Raw genomic sequence first — 20,237 nt, 5'->3', positions numbered from 1 at the left:
AATTGATAGCCATGTGCAGTCAAAATATCAACCGCATGTTGTGATATTTTTATAAATTAAAAAACAAATTTTGACAAATATTTGGAGCAGTGCCAAAGACAATATTATTTAATTAAATGCTTTTGAATTTTATTATAATTGTACACCTTTAATGAAATGTAAAAATAAAAGAATATAAATGTTGAATAAAACAAATATTACAGAATTTCAAAAGTAGAATTGATATTGAATGTGATGCTATGAAACTGTTCTATTAATACCTGGCACTTCATTATTCCAGTACGTTATTCAAAACATAAATTCTTTATACGTCATTATTACTGGATTTGTGATACGGCTATTCAGAATCCTCTCAACGTATACAATAAATCGTAAAACTGTGATCAGCTATATAATAGATGAACAAATTTCACTAGATTAAACACAAATGGGTATTTAAAAATGTATAGCTTTTCATTTTATTACCGAGATCTTTTGAATTCAAGCGCATATAGTAGATCATTAATCGATAGATAATAATTTTGCGTATGGTAATCTGGTCAGTTTGAGTTTTTGATAATCTTCATAAATTACATTATTATTCTTTTCATTTCTGACCGAGTGAAAATACACCAGACTCTACAATAAATAACAAACATATCCATCCACCCCCCCCCCTTGACATTTTTATACATATTTAAGTACCCGAACTATATGCGATAAACATTATTTAAAATAAAACTGAACAGAGCAAAATGAGACCAAATATTCCCTATCGTTAAACAACAAAAAAACCGAGTCTAAAAGTCGAGAGAGTTCGTACGTTTAGGTGCGTTTATAACATGATGGAGACTAAATGTATCGAGCTATTAAGAAGGAAGGGGAGCTTTAAAAGAAAAAGGGGCGTGGCTTGAGTGTGGACGTAAATACGCGACTTGAAAAAAATGCAGCCCGCTACAAAATATTATCCATATAATTCGATAACAAACTATTCACAAAATTTTCTTACAGTTTTGAGAATATATGTGTGAAACTGTAATTCAGATCTGAGAGTGGGTAAATTTCATATTTTTTATTATAAAGAAAATTTTTTATTATTTTTCTAGATAAATCAAAAATGAACGCTTACATATTTTCAATCGTAAAGTCTGTAGACGTAAGTTTGAGCAATCAAAAACTTCAGCTTTCAGAATTTTTTTTATTTGATCTTTTTTCTTATGAAGGAAAGTTTTTAACATTTTTCTAGATCAGTCCGTATTGAATGTTTTGATATTTTTAATCATAAAGTTTAGTGGTGTAAATTAAAGCAATCAACAACTTCAAAATAAAGGGTTAATTGTACGTACTGTAAAAATGGCAAATATAGAAGGTCAGAAATAAGTTACATCATAACGTACAACTGTGACATGGCTGACTAACAAAGTATTCATCTACTGAGGTTCTTCGTTAAAAGTGAAAATAGCAGACACCAAAAAATACAAAACTTATGAAATAACGTAAATAAAAATGGTATTTGCAGCTGAAAGTGTAATCAATAGATTCGAAAAATCATAGGAAAGACAGTAATAAGACACAACAAAATATACAACTGTATAACAACTGACAAAAAAGTATTCCTCTACTAAGGTGGTTCGTTTCAAGTGAAAATATCAAGTAAAAAATAAGATAATTATTATTGAAGAAGACATTGCTTTGGGGCACTTAATATTTATGTTAAATGATTTTTTTAATATGGTTTATTCAGTTAATAACATTTTGAAATAAAAGAAATAAAACATTGTAATTGTTTATTGAAAACAAGAAATTTAAATAATAGTCTGGTCTGTCATTATGAGTATCACTTCACTATCAGAGTTAAGATTTGTCATAGTTTGTTTTAAACATATATAGTTAATACGTATACCTAACCAAAAAAAATTTCACATCAAACTGAAATTCTAAAAATATTCTACATGTTTTTTTTTGTTTGGTAAAAACTGTTTCTGTAAAATAGGGTAATATAATGATGTTGATGCTTGTGTTTGGAAATAAAAAAAATAATCTGTAAATGTGATGAATATGGCGCAACATCAACTATATAAAGAAGCAACAAGTCAGTTCCCTCAGTTGGCACAAGACTAATTTCGTATCTTCTCCAGTGTCTGGCTTGTCCTAGAAAGTGGCGACCACTACTGTGTTCAAGATAAAGTGTTTTGTGGCCTCTGTGATGTCGCTTTCCTGTAAAATTTATAGCAAAATGAAAGCTTTTGCTGAAATGGCCAACGTTAAGAATAAATAAGCCTAGAAAATGGACAAAAGGTAACGTTCTCGAAGTAACAACAATTCTCTAAAAGCGAAAAAGTAACGATATAAGAAAAAACATACGAAAAAAACAAAATGACCTGACATGGAACAAAAGAATAATGCCAGCAACCTTTCGAAGCATGAAAGACAAAATGTTGATTATTTCCTCAAAATATTTTCTATTTAAGAAAAATATATAAATGTTTATAAAAAAGTTAAAAATAAATATCGATATGATTTTTTTAATCAATATATGAATTTGAATTTTTTTAAGGGGACTAAATGGTGAAACATCTTCAAGTAGCTAAAATGTGAAATTGAGCATTTTAAAGAATATACTTCCAGCTTAAAATGATTAAAGATATCTTAAGAATAATTACTAGGGTCGATCGAAAAAATGTTTATAATTCCAAAAAAGACTAATACAATTTCGTGGAGCGAAACATTTTTACATTCTCATGATAATGAAAAGGCATTGCTTTTACGTGTAAACTATGGCTGATTTCTTCAAATCTCTACGTTTCGAGGCTCCTTGAATCCGAAAAAACGGGTTTTAAGAAAGTGTCTGCCTGTCGTTGTTGTCTTCATTATCATCTTATAACAGATAAATTTTGAAAGACTAATGGGGTAAGGTTGCAATTTGGAAGGCAGTTTTAGGGAATGAAAAATAGAGTGAATTAATTAAATCATCTATTTCGTTTTATGGTCCACTCTACTTACGCAATCGTTTGCAATCATATACAATTTTTCCAGAAATTTGCACAGGACTCCTAATTTTCGGGCAGTGAATCGGGCAGTGAATCGAGCTGCATATAAACTCTTGAATATAATGAATATTTTGTTAAAAACTTCATGAAATCCTGGTGTATGTTAATTGTTTAATATTACTGGTATACTCATTAAGAAATAATTTTAAAAGATTTTGATATGATATGTACAACAAATTTTTATCAAAAATATGAAAGTAGTACTGTTTTTGAATATTAAACAAAATTTTTGGTATTATTTGAAATAGGACGGGAAATATCCTTTAAAATTTTTTAAATTGACTAATTTTCACGAGTGGGACTTTGATCGAGTTCATTATTTAATTAGAAAATAGAGATGCTTTTCCGGCGAAGAACATAATTCACTTTAAATAATCACCTACATACATAAGTGAAGTATATTACGATAAAATTATAGCGTTTGGAAATGCGATTGCCGGAATATAGCGATACTCATTAATCTCATTGCTTTCTCATATGTTAATCCTATGTAAATTATTTTGCTGATTTACATTCGGATTGGATATTCTTCCTGTTTTAAATAATAACTTTTTGCCGGATATTTTTATAGTCATTCGAGTGTGATTATTATTACATATTTAGTACACTCAGTCCTTAAATATTATATTTTACACTAAATATGTGTCATGTACCCTAATTTGTAATTTATACTAACTCGTATTTTTCGGATTTTAAGCTATATTTTTGGAGTAAATTTGTCAGAAATAACTTGATATCTCCATGAAATATAATATGATGTTGGGGAAGGGGGATGGCATGTCAACGGTCACAGTAAACTGATCGGTCACAGCCCTCACCCTTTTCAGAATATAGTTGAGGGGAGGGGCGGGAATTGCGTGTGGCCGGCCACAGGAGAGTGATCAATGCCCTTAGTCAGTTTTTTCATGATTGTGAAGGGAACTTAAAGCTATTTGCGTAAGAATCCAGAGTTTGGATCGTCAAATTTTGACTTGCATTTGCTAGATATTTACTTAGTAGATCTACCTAAGTAGTAAAGGAAACTTATAAAATGACGTAAATTTGTTATTCACTACTCTCGTCACTAAATCTAAAGCAAATGCACACTCAGAGAAATTTTCTACTGAGTCAGAACGACTTTTCTTGACACAAATCGAAATCCCTGTTAAATTTAAGGTCAAAAGGAATTTCATTTGCCTAAAGTCAAATAATTCTGTTTGTGTAAAAAAGATACTCAAGTGGTTCAAAACAAAACGGGCAAGAGGAAGATGATTTTGTATCAAAACAACTTTTTCTGAGTTAAAGTCAAATGTTCACGATTTAAACTCTTGTCTTTGGCGTCCGTACCTTTCAGAGCAGCCAGAAGAATCTTTTCAGTCCAAATTTTATTTGCCCGGACACAGTAGAGCAATTGCTCACAAATTTCAGCCTTTCTATGGGTCCTCTGTTATGACGAAGGGCGTAACGTATATAATACCCACAAAGGTAGATGCTGGTAGCCCTAGTGATTACTTACCAATTAACTGCCTCTCGACCCCATATAAGTATCTCACGGCTATTATTTCTGACTTTATCTATAAATATTGTGAGAACAACTACCAACAGGCATTTCCCATCATAAAGCACGACTATTCACATAAAGCTTTCAAGACGTGTAAGATCTGTCCATGCGTCATCCACTTCCTGGATCAAGCCCTGCACTTGTAGTGCACAAGAATTAAATGTTTCATTCAAATATCGTATTAAATTTACTTTTAGGATCTTCATCTCATCAGTCACTTGACTTAGTCCGTGACTATGATAAAAAAACTGGTTTCAATCAAGAACAAGTTTAAAAGTTTGAAATCAGAATAATATTAGTCACACAGAACTTTTTTCTGGTGTCGGCGAAACATTCACTTACTTCTTAGTATCATTGAAGGAAGAACGGAAAGGCTGTAGCAGGATAAGCATGGTCTAGGTACCCTTGCTCGGATGTTATCTATATTGCTGGAATAAGTGGCACCCTATATGAGATAAATTTATCCAAAGTCATAAATTGGAAAAAAATTACAAAAGTTATAAACAAATTTCAATAAATCAAAAAATCTAATTTTCTCGAAAACAGCTATACCAACCTTGATGGTAGAAATGTTTGTCGTAGAGAGTACTAAATAAGTTCGGAAAAAATTCAAGAACCAATTCTGTTGATTACAAGGTGAAGAAAAAAATTATAATTTTTAAATAATTTTTATAAAAGGAAGTACTTTGGAACACTAACCATTTTTTTCCTCCATCATGCTCACATTCAAGTATTCAATACATATTTTTCCGGAAATGATAGTAGCGATACTTCATAGTTAAAAAAAATAAATAAAAACTACTCGGTTGACCCCTCATATTTATGCAATTACATGGGAATGAGAGGCACTGTGCATGTTTAGCTCATGACGCAATACGTAATCCGCAATGGTATAATATAAACCAGGTGCAATATCATCATTCAATTAAAAACACATTTTATCGTGAATTTTCCAGTGACAGTGTCAATTGATTACAATTAGATAGTTCTCTTCGTTTACTGCTGATATTCACAAAACTAATTCCATGTTTGCCCAGGATGCATCACATGGGGGTCGTCAGTCAAATTAGCATTTCTTACTCTATTTGTACTATATACAATTATATAAATCCTGTAATAATAACTCAAAAAACATATATACACTATATACGAGTATACACTCAATACCCAACAATTTACATATACACATTTCATATGCACAAAATATATGTATGTTATTTTAAAGCTGCGAATTAGACGTTTTCACTGTTTTCTTCGATGACCAAATGAAGATTCTGTTTTGTAAATAAATCACTGAGGATCTCAACTTTAAAATAATATAGATATGTTTTGTGCATATAAAGTGTATATACACTGTTAGAAATATCTGGTTGAATTTTCAACTACATGCGGTTAAAGTTTTATACAATTACGGTTGTTTAAATTTCAACTATGTGTGAATGAAAAATCACCTCGTGTAATTGAAATTTCAGCTATGCAGTTGAAAATTCAACTACATGTAATTGAAATTTCAGTAAAGCAAAAAAAAATGTATTCGACACAGTTAGTGAATTTCAAAGCAGGAACATTTTAGAGGGAAATGAATAGGTTTCATTCAAGATTTTTAAATAATCAAAAATCTTAAATAAAACCCATAAAGATTCCTTAAAAATATTGGGCTTTGAAATGCACTAACTGTACCACAAGAATTCTGATAAGGAATCATAATTTATTTCGTAAGTTTTCGTCGAAAGATCCATGAGATTAATGAAGTACATATAATATTTAGAAAAATAAGCAGCTTTGAAGAAGAAAAAACAAAAAGTACATTGGAATTATATTACCATAATGAATTTCGTCTCCGTGTTTGTAATCATAACCTGAAAGAGCATACAGTAATTAGAAACTATAGTATGAATGAAATTTTCTCATTGTGATAATATTATTTCAACGTACCTTTTGTTCTTCTTCTTTAAAGCTGCTTCATTTCCTAAATATTATATTATGTTCTTTGTTAATTTAATGGATCTCACGATACAAACACGGACTCGTCGGACTTTGTCACATCGGGGTCTGGCTTCGGGGAAAGTACATGGCGCATGTGTATATGCGCATACGTCTTGATTATTTTTCAACTACATTTGATTGAATTTTATTTCAATTCTCTAAATGAAAGAGATTTTAAACACGAAAGTAGTTGAAAAGTGGTTGAATTTTCAACATATTTCAAACAGTGACGTAAATTGTAGTGTATCTTATGTGTATATAGTGTATATATGTTTTGTTAAGTTATTAATACAGGATGTATGTAGTTGTATATGGTTTAAATAAAGTAAGGGATGCTAATCTGACTGGCGACCTCCACGTGGTGCATCCTGGGCAAACATAAAATTAGTTTGGCGAATAACAGCAGTAAACAAAGAAAAGTCTTTTTCGTTCTACTAACAATTAATTGTCACTGTGACTGGAGAATTCACGAGAAAATGTGTTTCTAATCAAATGATGCTGTTGCATCTGGTTTATATTACACTATTGAATATATCTTGTCGCGTCATAAGCTGAAAATGAAGTTCGCCCCTCATTTTTATGGAATTGCATACACATGAAGGGCCAACCGAGTAGTTTATTTTTTTTTTAACTATGAAGTGTCGCTACGATCATTTCCGGAAAAATATATATTGAATACTTGAATGTGAGCATGATATAGGAAAAAAGTGTTTGGTGTTCCAAAAGTACTTCCTTTCAAAAAATTATTTGAAACTTATATTAATTCTTTTATCCCCGTGTAATCAACAGAATTGGTTCTCAAATTTTTCAGAAATATTTTTTTCAAGTTAAGACGTGGGGTAAATTTATCTCATATGGGGAGCGACATATCCCTGCAATATGGATCACATCCGAGAGGGGGCCCCCAGACCATGCTTATCCTGCTACGGCCTTTGTATGATTAAGTTTGCATTCTTATGGTTGAAAATAAATTAATTTCTAACATTCTTGGACTTTGTATAACATCATTTTTCAATGGAATAATTAATTTTAAAAAAACTAGCATCATTTTAAAAACTCACCTACTATGGTGGTAAGAATCAGCAACCCCAAAACGGCGGCAGTGAGTATCGCCGTGAAATCACCGAATGAGGAACCTGCCACGGAGGAAGCATTACCGACAGTGATGTTGGCCTCCATGGTCTTCAATTGCATATTACCGATCGGTCATCATTTTTGCGACTGTCAGCCACGATTTTCTTTCACCTCTTTCACCAATTATCCTATATCGTACATTTTTTGTGATTTCAACATCACTGTGCTTATCCATTTTGCAGCGGTTATTAAAATTCATTTTCTTCAGTAACTTTATTCAAAGTTTTTATCAAATTCTTAGGAATAATAACACCTTTCAATATTTCAATGGTCAAAGGATTTAACACTGTTGACAGTTTTCCTGGCCTTCGAAAATAATCCGAAAAATTTGACAGTTTTCGGGACTGATGTCGCACTGATCATGGATGACAAACAGAACTTTGCAAATCGATGAATGGTCCTGCGTCAACATTTTCCCTACATCGGTGTCCAGCTTCTGAAAATGACAATTCATCACTTTTTCTATGTATCACTATACTTAATACCCACGGTATTCATTTAGGGCCACTGGTCAAGAGATTTAAATTTGGCTTTGCAGTCAGAAGTCATATTTTTTTACCTAAACCATTCTATTTACAAAAAAATGATTCAATTAGCGTACATTATTTAAGCTCTTTCTTTAATAAACCATAATTTGTGTAATTTTATAAATCACACTGAAAACAATTTAACTTTGAAAAACGTTCAAAATTTAGAGCTTTTAAATTGTAAGAAATTCAAGTTTGCATGTTGTTCTAAATAAAAAAAAGAATTTTAGTGTAATACAAATATTTCAGAAGACAAACTTCAAAAATTTTTTATTTTAAATGCATTATTGTACTTTATATTTCATAACTTTTAAATTTTTTTAAATTTAGTATTGAATGGGGATCGGTACGTAGTTACTTTTTATTTTTAAATTCTAATAAAAATTGTCATATGTGTATATAAAAATTGATCGATAAACTTCATTTGAAATATTCAGCATGACTGAGGATAGAATTTTCATTGAAGCGCTTATTTCCTGTGTGAGAAATTTCTACCTCAGTCGACTGTCAGTCTATTTTACGTCTGAGAATAATCCACATATCATCACGCTTCGTCGGAAAGAGCGGGTTAGATATGCACAAGAGCAAAATTCTCACTTCTGCTCTTGTAGCTGCTATTTGCACATGTTGCCTCCACTCTCGGCCTCGTGAGTTTCTCTGAATGAACGAAGGGCAAACAGGCAAGAGAACACCGTCTGGCAAATATTTGAATGCGTGAAGTAGAGTGTTAACTTTACCCCAAAGTAGCACCTCCAAATTCAAAAATAAAAGCAAAAACAGAAACAAAATTTCTAATTTCACTAAAGATACTCAAATCTTTTTTTAGAAAAAAATTTAATTAAAAATTGTTTAATTCATAGCTCCATCTAGTCTGAAAAGACGTAAGAATTTCTGTTATTCTCTGACGACAATACAAATTTTTTTAACAACAAATATTGTAACCAAACTAAGCCAATAGGCATTTTCCCATCGAAGGCAATTATTCGCTCTGCTAAATCAAGTGGCTGGCACGTCAAGAGTAACACCGGTAGACATTTTTCGTCACTGAATATGAATCCGAAATTGATCTGTAATTTCAGCGGTTTCTTATAAATAAAATTAAAATTGCAGGTCTTTTCAAAATTTTTAAACCATTGGTTTCGCTAAAAACCCAGTTTTATCCCTTCTTGATCTTAATTATATAAAAATTTTTACGTTATGGAGGGATTGCGATTTCAGATTCGGATTCAGTGTTTAAATTTCTACAAAAAATGGCTCATCGTATTCATGTTGAACTTTTAATGTAGACTTGCGTAATAATTCCCTGTAGGAAAATATTACTCATTATTACTATTCTTTGAAATAGCGATTTTTTATCATTTTTCTTAATAAATATTAACAATTCAAAGTAGACGACACGTGATAATATTCTTTCTTTATGACACATAGGTCATTCCTTAGTTTATTTATAATAATTGTAGCTGAAGATGACAAATATTCTGTGTGATAAATATTAATCTCACTCTAGTTTTTAGCACTTCAATTTACGAAAAACTTTTTTCTGTGGTTAGGCAATACCATGGACATAGGAATGTAAGGGGCCTATGCATGTCGTAGCGGAGATCTTCCATCTTGGATTGCTAAATCAGTATTGCGAGAGAAAGAGCAGACCGTTCTTCTTCTCTCCCTCACTCCCCTTGCTGTTGCAAACAAAAATGGTCGATACCCCCTTGCAATAAAAGGTCTTTTCAAAAAAATTGTATCCATTTAAAGGAATGTGGAAATCTGTTTGATTATAGTCTCAACAAGAGATATTTATAAATAGTAGTTTTTAGAGAAAGTCAATAAATCTCCTGGAAGTTTAAAAATTATTTAATAGTTTAAATACGCTTTTACTATTTTTCCTTCAATTTTAGACACTCGCCGTAGATACAGGCGCATCTGGTTAGCCATAGCAGCCAAACTAAAAAGAAGTGGCGAGGATATCACGTTCTACCAAATTCATGTTCTCTGGAGCTCACAAGCCAGAAACATCGTGTCCGTTATATAAAATAAATAATTACAAAAAAGATCGTCAGAAAAAAATTTACTATGTGTGAAAAATATTTAATTTATAATATACCAGTTTTAGAGTTCAGTTAAAGAGTTTTCGACATTAGATCGATGATTTTTGTTATTATTTTTAGTATTTAATTTGCAATGTGGGTTCCTTATAATTTTTCGAAAGGTAAATTTGATTTTGAAATATTTCCATTAATAATTATCCAATCTCGTAACTCACGGCTTTTCCTAATCCTAATTTTTGTATAAATTTAAGTTTAAATTTAGGGCTTATTTCATTTTTCGATTCCTAATGCTATTAAATTATCATTATTTAAATCCGACATGAGATTTTTTATTTTGTCCATTATTCTGTAAAAAATATCCATAAAATCTTTTCAATATTTTTTTTAATTCATCAGACTTTCCCACTATTCTGCTGTCCAAAATAAAGAGATACATAAGTGAGACTGTTGTTCAGATAGACTTTTCGATTATAGCTTATAAGAGAATGCCCCTGAACCGCAAAGTCACCTTATCAAAGTATCCTGACCAGCAGTATTAACTTAATATACCCTTATATTTAATGATTTATATTGATATATTTGACGAATAATTAAACAGAAAGTGAAAATATCTAAACACAATTTCGAATTCTCTGAATTTTTGATAGAAATATGATGTTAAATTATTTAATTAAAGATTTAAGAAAATTGTGTAATATCGTTTTAATAAATTTTATTAGCGTTTATATGATCGAAATCATTTCTAAAAATCTTTAAGGTGATTTTCGTTTTTGTTTAATTTTTCGAAAAATCTACAGAAATCAGTAACCTAATCTATTGTTTATTACTGAAAATAGTACTATTCACTTAAAGAATTTGAAATTACCTGAAGGGAGCTTCAGTTTTCGAGGATCTCTAGTATTTTTTTACAGTGAATAGTGTTTAAAAATAAATCAGTATGTGAATAATTTAAATACTTTTCTCTATACTGAAAAAATCATTACCTTGTAGTAAGAAATGCTTTGCTTTGATATATTTTCTTTGGGCCAAGGATTTGTTACTTCAGTTGAGTAAATATCGTTTAGGACCAAAAAGTAATGTCACGTCTTAAATGAATTATTTATTATGTGGTATTTCTTTCATATACATAAATATTTTTTCGCAATATTAAATAAAATGTATACTAAATTTATTTATGTACCTCGGCCTAGAATTTCTCATTCAGATATTGCAAAATAAAGTAAAAATGTTATTTATCATGATCACTTTAATATTTGTTTCTTATTTTGCACTAAACATTATTCTCAGCTACTCTGAAAATGTATATCATTTTAATAAATGTATATTATTACCAATCATAATACACATTGTGTTCAGTCCTACTATAAAAAATGATTGCAAATACCAGATAGAAAACTTTAAGGCCGTTCGTATTGTAAATAATTTATAGCTAGGTGTGTTTATGGTTTGGCGAATTTTACTTTTACTTTCCAGTTTATGAGAGATTGTAAATCTTCTCAAAATTAAGCATTGTTCTATCAACTGCCAGAAATTTTCTTAGTCTGTAGTTAGAAACTTAAGCTCTTTACGATACGACCATCGAAAGTGAAGGATGACCTTAAGGGCATGTGATACTTAGAAAATTGTCGATTTTACCAGTTTTAGGTTCCCCCGGCTTTTTTTCTAGAATAATAAATATTTTGTCTTAAAAATTTGGGAAAGGATAGCGAACATGCTAACGGACGTCCCCACACACTTTTTTGTGGGTTAATTAAAAAAAGTTTTAATTTAGCAAAATGTAATCAATTTGCATAGCGCTTCGGAAATAGTATCGATTTTTTCAGTGTTAGATACCCCCGGCTTTTTTCCTACGATAAGAAATATTATGCCTTCAAAATCTGGGAAATGATATAGAACATGCTAACGGACGTCCCCACACACTTTTTTGTGTTTTTTTTATCAAAATATTTTTGATATTGCTAACAACGTGCGTGTATATTTCGAGGTTATGTGTGTTACAATTCACCCGAGCGTTACTTCCAAACTACACAATATTTTTGGCCGAAAACCTTGGACTTACAAATAAACATAGTAACTAATCTCCGGCAACTAATCTTGTTTGCAGGCAATCAAAAAGTTTATTTCATCAATAATTTCCAGATAATCGGAAAGGCAGAGATGAAAAGCGACGTAACCTCAAAATAATGCATACGCATAACATTTTTATTTAGCACAATAATTTTTTTGTAATTATCCCTCAAAAAAAGAGTCCGGGGACGTCCGTTATGATATTTTATGGCATCTCCGAATTCAGTTTTTAAAAATTTTAATTTTTGTGGAAAAAAGCCGGGGGAACTGTAACTATCACATGCTCTTAACCAGAATATTTTATTTTTGAAAAACTGGGCAGCTGCCGTTTTCATTTGCCCTTTTGTAGGGGTGTCACCTATCGATCCCACCAACGATCTTCTGGATCCTAATTAGTCAATCCTCCCACCTTTTGTACTTCAACTAGCACCTCCATATAATTTTTACCCTAATTGTAAGATTAGGGTAAAATGTAAAAAAATTTTACATTGTTTTGCTACAGTCCTGTAAACAGTTTGTGTCGTGTTCTTTAAAATATATTAAGTGATTATGTAAAGAACTGTGTTACGTACATTTTTTAACCCTCAACAATTTTCAGCACAATCTAGTCTCATTACAGGCATACAAAAAATATAAATTAAACATTTAGAAATTCGACAATCAATCACATTGTTATTAAAACAGATGTATTTTCATTTTCTTGTTTTCCTAATTAAAAATGTACGCATTCTATAGAAAACACTTATTTAATAAACATTTTACTGTTACTTGTGTCGTTTTTTAAATAAATTAAATTTTTTATTTTCAATGTTATTTTGGCAATATGACGAAAAGTAGCATCCCAGCATGAATTGCTTCTTAGAAAATGTATAGATACAAACTAGACGAACAACTTTTATTTTATAATTCTTTTCGTCTCTTGTGTCGGTTGTCCAAACATGAATTTCTTTTATTTCTTATCTTATTTTTCAAGCTTAAAAGAAAAAAAACTCGTTTTATCTAAAAATGAATTATAACAAATCTGTATATATTTTTTTGGTGAAGGACTTTTTTATATTCATTTTTTTGCATTGTGTCATTTTTTAACATATTGAATTGTTTTATTCTTAATGTTATTTTTCAAGCTACAACCCAAAACTACACATATTATTAAAAAATTATGAGTAACGAATTTGTATCTCTTTTTTATGTAAATAACTTTTGTCTTTTTTCTTCTTAACTTGTGACATTTGTCTAAAAATCTAATTTTTTATTTATAGTGTTGTTCTTTACGAATAAAACAATAACTGCGCGGCCTATCAAAAAGTGCTTTGAGAAGAATGTTCAGATCTTCTTTAGTTGCAAATTTTTGTCTATCCATCTTTTGTCGCATCTTGCACTTTTGACATCAAAATGGAATTTTTAATTTATTTGTGAGATCAGAATTGGAAGTTTTTATTTTTCAAAACAAATTTAAAAAGCTGTTATGATAATCTTGCAGGGATTTCAGGAAGCAAAATATTTCTCCTCTTACTGAAAAAAAAAGAAAATAAGCTTTACATCGATTTCCGATGAAAGATTCGAAGCAACAGAACTTAACTTTACAGGATAAACTTCAGCTAAATTTCGGTTAAATTTTCTTTTACGTTTGCATGACAACATTCGTTTTGAAGAATGGGAAGTTGCCTGAATAAAACTTTATTCCTCAAAAAAATTGCCCGCAAAAAATTCTTCTCTGATGAGAATGTAAACATAAATACTAATCTATTTTATTTAAAGAAATCGTTATTTAAATAAGTAATTTGCAGTTAATCTTCTTGGGGTTGAAGAAATGCTTTATATGGAGTATCTATTACGATCATTTCTTTGAATAAAGACAATTTTCTTTGATTCAAGATATTCTTTTTTTCTTACTGTACCAACTCCAAAACAATGTATTTCTTTAGAAGAGAAATAAAATTCATTTCAAATTTTTATTCAGTATGGAAGTAGCTAATAAAGTTCCCATTTTCTTCTTATATTATGTTGGTTAGAACAAAAATTTTAAACTACAAGCTCGCACAAATTTTTATTTTATTTGTTATATTTAAATGGTACTATAGATAATTGGGATCACCTTTTGTCAAAGTTCTATTTCTCGAGGGTCTGACTCGAGAAACGGTGTCATTGACATTTTCATTTATGAACAAAGAGTCGACTGATGTGCCTTAAAAAAACTTTACTTTAGTGGAACTAGGAAAAGTGTCATGTACGAAATTTTACATACACTTCCAAAGACTAATTGTTTGGTCTAAACCCCGTTTTTGGCAAGTGTACGTATATAATACTTCATAACTTCGCCATTTTTTATTTGATGTACAATTTTTTTCTCCTTTATGTTTTTTTCACTGCATTATAGTGTTATAGATTGCGGCGAGCACGGTTTAGGTTTGTTGTATTATATCCCAATTAAACTTCATGAATATATTTATCGATTATCATATTTAAAATATTTTATTTAAATTATTTCACTATCGAATTATCTTCATTTTCTTCTTTATGTGGTATTTTTAGTAATTAAGGGTGTTGGTTCAATCCGACTTTGAATTTTTTGTAATAGGTACGGCACTGATTCCATATATATTTTTTTCGAAGGATTTATGAACGAAAGAAGGAAAACTTGTTGAATATCCGGGGTTTTGCGAGATCTTTGGATCAATAAAATATTGAAAAATCAACAAATTTGTTGAGGAAATGATTCTTTTCCCGGCAAATATGAATTTTCCGTTGGTCCAGTGGAAAAAAGTCTGACAGTCATTTATATTTTAAAATTGTAAATCTGGTAAATTGTGTTATGTCGAAATTTATAGTCGGGCGACTTGATAGGCTTGCTATTTATGAATAAATTTGCATAAAGCTGAATTTTCAAATTTGATAGTTTTGACATTTATTGCTGGGTAACTTGATAAATTTAAAATTTATCAGGAAAAGTCAAGATTAGCCATTTTTGTAATTTTGTAATAATAATCAATGTGGAAAATTGTACAAATTCCGGAATAGTTATGAGGCCACTTAATAATCTTGGAATTTATAAATAAGTATGCAGAGGGTCTAACGTCGAAATTTGATAGTTTTGAAATTTGTTGCTGGATAACTTGATAAATTTATAATTTATAATCCAGTTATAATTTCAAACTGGGTAAATTTACAAATTTACATACCATCATAAATTGTTTTATTTATGAAATTTATACGTTTGCAGATGTTATTTGCAAAAAAGTCCATTTCAATACGAAAAAAAGTGTTGAGGAAAATATTCGAACCTACGACAGCGTGGTTACCAGACAGACACTTTTTTACTGGACCAACGGAGCGTGATGGGATTCTATGCGCGTGAACCAGTACAGGTTCTGCACCCTTGGCTATTTATTTCCCAGTAATATTTCTCAAAAAAAATTTATTCGCCTAGAAAGCATTAAAAATTATTACTTGACATGTTTACAATGCGAAAAAAGAAGTTCAGAAAAGGATTCGAACCCACGGCTGCATGGTCACCAGTCAGACTCTGGTCCACTGGAACAGTGGATCTTGATGGGATTTCATGCGCGCGAACCCGTAGAGTTTCTACACCCTTGGCTAATGTGATTTACAAACGCTCATAGTTCTTACAAGGGACCAAAATATCCGGAACACGTGTCTTATTATTTTTGAAGTAATTTCGATTGATAATAGTCTCATCAAAAAGTCAATGTCCCAGAAGAGGTTTTACCCTTTGAGAATTGTAGTCTTGAACCACGGACGATAACGAAGGGCGCCCCGATTTCGCGTATAGAGTGAAGGTAATGCTAGCCTGGTGGTTGATCACAAATACAGTTACAAAAACACAGACAGGGCATGTCAGTTCTCTCTACTTTTTGCTCCATTTCGCAATGTTTCGCAAAATTTGGGGATACCATCTTCAAGACCTTGGCCCTTTGGGAGAGCCGTAAATCTCTAGGATTCTTCTATTATGTCAGAATTGCGAGTAAAAAAATAAATTAGCAAACGATTCTAATCTTTCAAATGCTGCCGTCTGCTACCCGTTGGTTTCTATCTTTCGCAAAATTCATATTTGTCGGGAAAATAATCATTTCCTCAACAAATTTTTTTATTTTTCAACATTTTATTGATCCGAGGATTTCGCAAAACTGCAGTTATACGACAAGCTTTCCTTCTTTCGTTCACAAATCCTTCGGAAAAAATATATATGGAATCAGTGCCGTACCTATTAAAAAAAAATTCAAAGTCGGATTGAACCAACATCCTTGAGTATCAGGAATTAGAGTTTATTTTATTATTTTAACTTACAATCAAGTACGTTTCTCTTTTATTACATTTTTTTTCGTTTAGTATCAAAGTCGCGCCATATCCTCGACAAATGGATCCATTTTTACGTAAGGTTTTATTATTTTTGTTCAAATACATACAGCAATTGAAATGGGATACATTTTCAGTCTAGGCAAACAAGTTGCAATTTTGTACGAATTTTCGTTTATAGAAATGAAGATAACAAAGTTTGAGGTTGAGTCTTTCCTTGCCAATTGGTTTCTTCATCCTGCCTGTAACTTGAAAAAATAAATTCTGATAAACCGGCTATTTTCCTAAAAATCATAAATTTAGGCAATGTTTGAAAAATATGTAAGACACGGAAAAAATCCAAAATATAAATTGTTCACCTTGAAGAGACCTGTAAAAAGTTTCTTTTCCATTTTTCGATATTTATGTATGTAAGTTAGCTTTGCGATTCCTAGCTGCCGAGCAGTTTAAAGCAATTGAATTTAAGCTTCAGAAAAGTATATTTCACCAAATTTTTTGTTTCTAATTGTAAAATATTAATTACTCCATCACCGCGGAAGACGCAGATTTTGTTACTTATCTGACATAAGTTTTATCACCTCATCATATAAATTTTATCACCTAAGATCAGAGTCGAATAGTTGTAATATTTTGTAGAATAATTTCTGATTAGGTCATTAATAATTTTGGAACTATTGAGACTATTATTATATCCGTTGCATATTATACGTACAGAAATCGAAGTTGGCTGGAAACAATAAAGGAACATGAGATGCTAACAAAAGACAACTCATGCGAAATTGTTATGGCTATAGAAGGAATATATGAAGAAAGATCTGTATAACCACGATACAAACGCAGCTATTGTGTGCAATAAATTATGCTCACCCTCTCTAGCTACTAGTTTGAGACACACAGCGGAGTCCTGATAAGGATATGCAACCGCGTATGACAAAAGCCATCGAAAGTTGTAAAGATACGTTAAAGGCTGCTGATAATGTTCTTTATTAACTCATACTAACCACATCCTTATCAGGACCAATATGAAGGCTTATCTAGAAATGGAGGTTCTTACATATTTACACCGCAGTTGAATTACTGTACTTAAAGAAACGTAACAACTATGAAATTTGTAGTAGTTATCTCCCAAGAGTAGACAATTAGGAAATTATTTTTCGTCAGAAAATAACCACCATCATAATTATTTAAAGATATTGTCCTTATTTATTTATATTCGTCCCTTCCACCCGATTTATCTATAAAAAATATTGTTGAAAATCATTTTTAGATAAGAATCACAAAGAAACAAAATAATTTTTTTAAACTAATTTTTTGGACTGGAAATGATTAAATTTGAAATTCTGACTGTAAATCGATTCTCAATCTATTTTTGAAATTTCGAATGGTTGCCTTCGTGAAATCACTATTTCTAGAAATTTGTAAAATAATTAATCTATTCACATTTAAAAAATTTTAAGATTCCATCAGTTTTGAATCTTTTTATAGCTTCAATTATAATTATTTAAAGATACATGTGGGCGTTTGGATGAAAAATGACCTTATAGCCGGCATGGAGTTACGTATAGGAACATACAGGCGGATTAATTCTTGAAATTTTCGGCCCAAAAAGAACCCCCTAAGTTGGAAATTGGGTCCCCGGGGTATTTTTAAAGGTTAAACTTTGAAAACTCGCTTTTCGAGAAAGACACATGTACACCTGGCGAATGCCATAAGCACATGTGTGATACTTTTTCTTCGAATGCGAAATATATCTGCTTCTGGTTATTTTCTGGAAAATATTATAGTCTCAAAGATTCACTATAGGTCCCAGTATCACCCTTCACTCAAACCCGAAAATAATAATTTTGACCTCAACATAGAAAAACGTGAATATCTCCGAAACTAGAACTGTCCATAAGGGCCCTTTTTATATGCGGACGCACACATATAATATAATACTATCTCATATTTATTAATTTGCGTTAAGTTTTTTTTCTCTAATATAGATATTTATTTGAATATCTAATATATTATATTGGTATACAAGAAATCTTTAAAACGTTTTGAAGTTTCGTGAAATATTTACATTCTTCAAATCTTGAAGACTTGTGTATTCTCAACAGTAGTTATGAACCTTTTGATCTGAATTTAATTAATCTAGATAAAAAATATCTGATTTGTCTCTTTAAAAATATCGTTATTGAAATTATGTTTACAAGTTTTAAGATTAATAAAATATGTAAATTCTCATGTTTCTAGTCGAATACGCGTAGAAAAAAAAGACTTACATCTTGTTCATTTTTGTAGGTCTCCATGTCCCACTGTAACTTTTGAAAGAATGAACATATGTTGTCATGAAGTTTTGTTTGCATGGGGTTATTGAAAGCCAGCATGCCATTGGAGTATTAAGATTTGACGCTGTGTATCACACCCATCTAAAACCACGGAAATGTAACACATTATCTGTTATACAATACCTTGATCAATTATTAACTGATCTGCAGGAAAAGTTTCAGAATCAATAAAGAATTAGTAAGAAATAAGTTGTATGCATACCACGTAGACATCAGTTGTACACTGAAAATCCCATTTAAATAGCTCCCATTTAAATCGTTCCTGAAATTTTGAGTCCTCGACATTTTAGCGATACGTGGACTGCGGGACCCAGAGTCAGGCAATTCTCTGTCATGAGTGATTAACAACATAAGGCCAGCACTCTCAGCTGCCCATGTCCGAAACCGCACTTAAATAGGATTTGCAGTGTATATTATTGTTTCCGAAAAGTACCATAATGAGTGTTAAACCAGATAGTTAAACTCTTAAAACCTCGTGAATCGATGTATTTCCATGCGCTGATTACAAAAAATGACAATAAAAATACCCGAAAAATTATTTTCAAGGTTCAAACTTTAAAAATACTACTTTTCAGACTTTAAAAAAATACAGACATAGGCTTAGTGCAGCGTGTTTTATTAAGGAAGCTATATCCGAAAGAAAATAGGGCTAAGTAAGAACCCAGCCTTTTTCCTTTTCCAGAAAAAATTATTTTAATTATTTGAAATGTGAAAATATAACCACATCCCATTTCTAGTGTTCCCTACTAACCTAAAGGATGCAAAAAGGGCGCATTATAGGATGTAGCATATTTTTAAGACACAATATCCAGAAAAAAGGCTGAGTAGGAACATACCCTTCCTTCTTTTCAGCAGCCGTTATTTTCATTATACGAACAGTGGAAATACAAATGAGTTAAATCTTGAAATGAATTATATAATTGTGAAATTCGTATATAGATAGTATAGTAAATTATAATATTAGTGATAAAAAGATACAAGTTATCGTAGATCGATGATGTATCTATCTCGCGCTTCACGCTCAATTGTACATTTATCTCGCGCTTCGTGCTCGATTATGTATTTACCTCGCGCTGCGCGCTCGGTCTTTTATTTTCGCAACTGATGGCAATCGCACTCCGTGCTCGGTCTTAGCATTTCCCCCGCATTCGTGCACAGGCCTTTTAAAATCAAAGATCAACGGATCGAAAACTGTAATTTTGTGATTGTGAACTCTCTGTTGTTAAAGCCCTCTTGGCTTTAACGAACACATTCTCATCACG

At 31.1% G+C, this 20,237-nt stretch overlaps 1 protein-coding gene across 1 annotated transcript in view; it reads right to left on the bottom strand.

The window, feature by feature from the left end:
- The window catches only part of LOC117175065 (5-hydroxytryptamine receptor-like), a 207,883-nt gene extending 188,867 nt beyond the window's left edge, over window positions 1-19,016 (bottom strand). The window contains exons 1-2 of the mRNA XM_033364608.1: window positions 18,910-19,016; window positions 7,617-8,125 (exon numbers count right to left, since the gene is read on the bottom strand). Of these exons, the coding sequence (XP_033220499.1) occupies window positions 7,617-7,749 (133 nt within the window). The 5' untranslated portion in view covers window positions 7,750-8,125; window positions 18,910-19,016. The remainder of the gene's footprint in view (window positions 1-7,616; window positions 8,126-18,909) is intronic.
- Between the last annotated feature and the right edge of the window lie 1,221 nt (window positions 19,017-20,237).

The sequence above is a fragment of the Belonocnema kinseyi genome, chromosome 6, assembly GCF_010883055.1.
Source record: "Belonocnema kinseyi isolate 2016_QV_RU_SX_M_011 chromosome 6, B_treatae_v1, whole genome shotgun sequence".
Classification (NCBI taxonomy): Eukaryota; Metazoa; Arthropoda; class Insecta; order Hymenoptera; family Cynipidae; genus Belonocnema; species Belonocnema kinseyi.
This window is presented reverse-complemented; position numbering and strand designations above follow the sequence as displayed.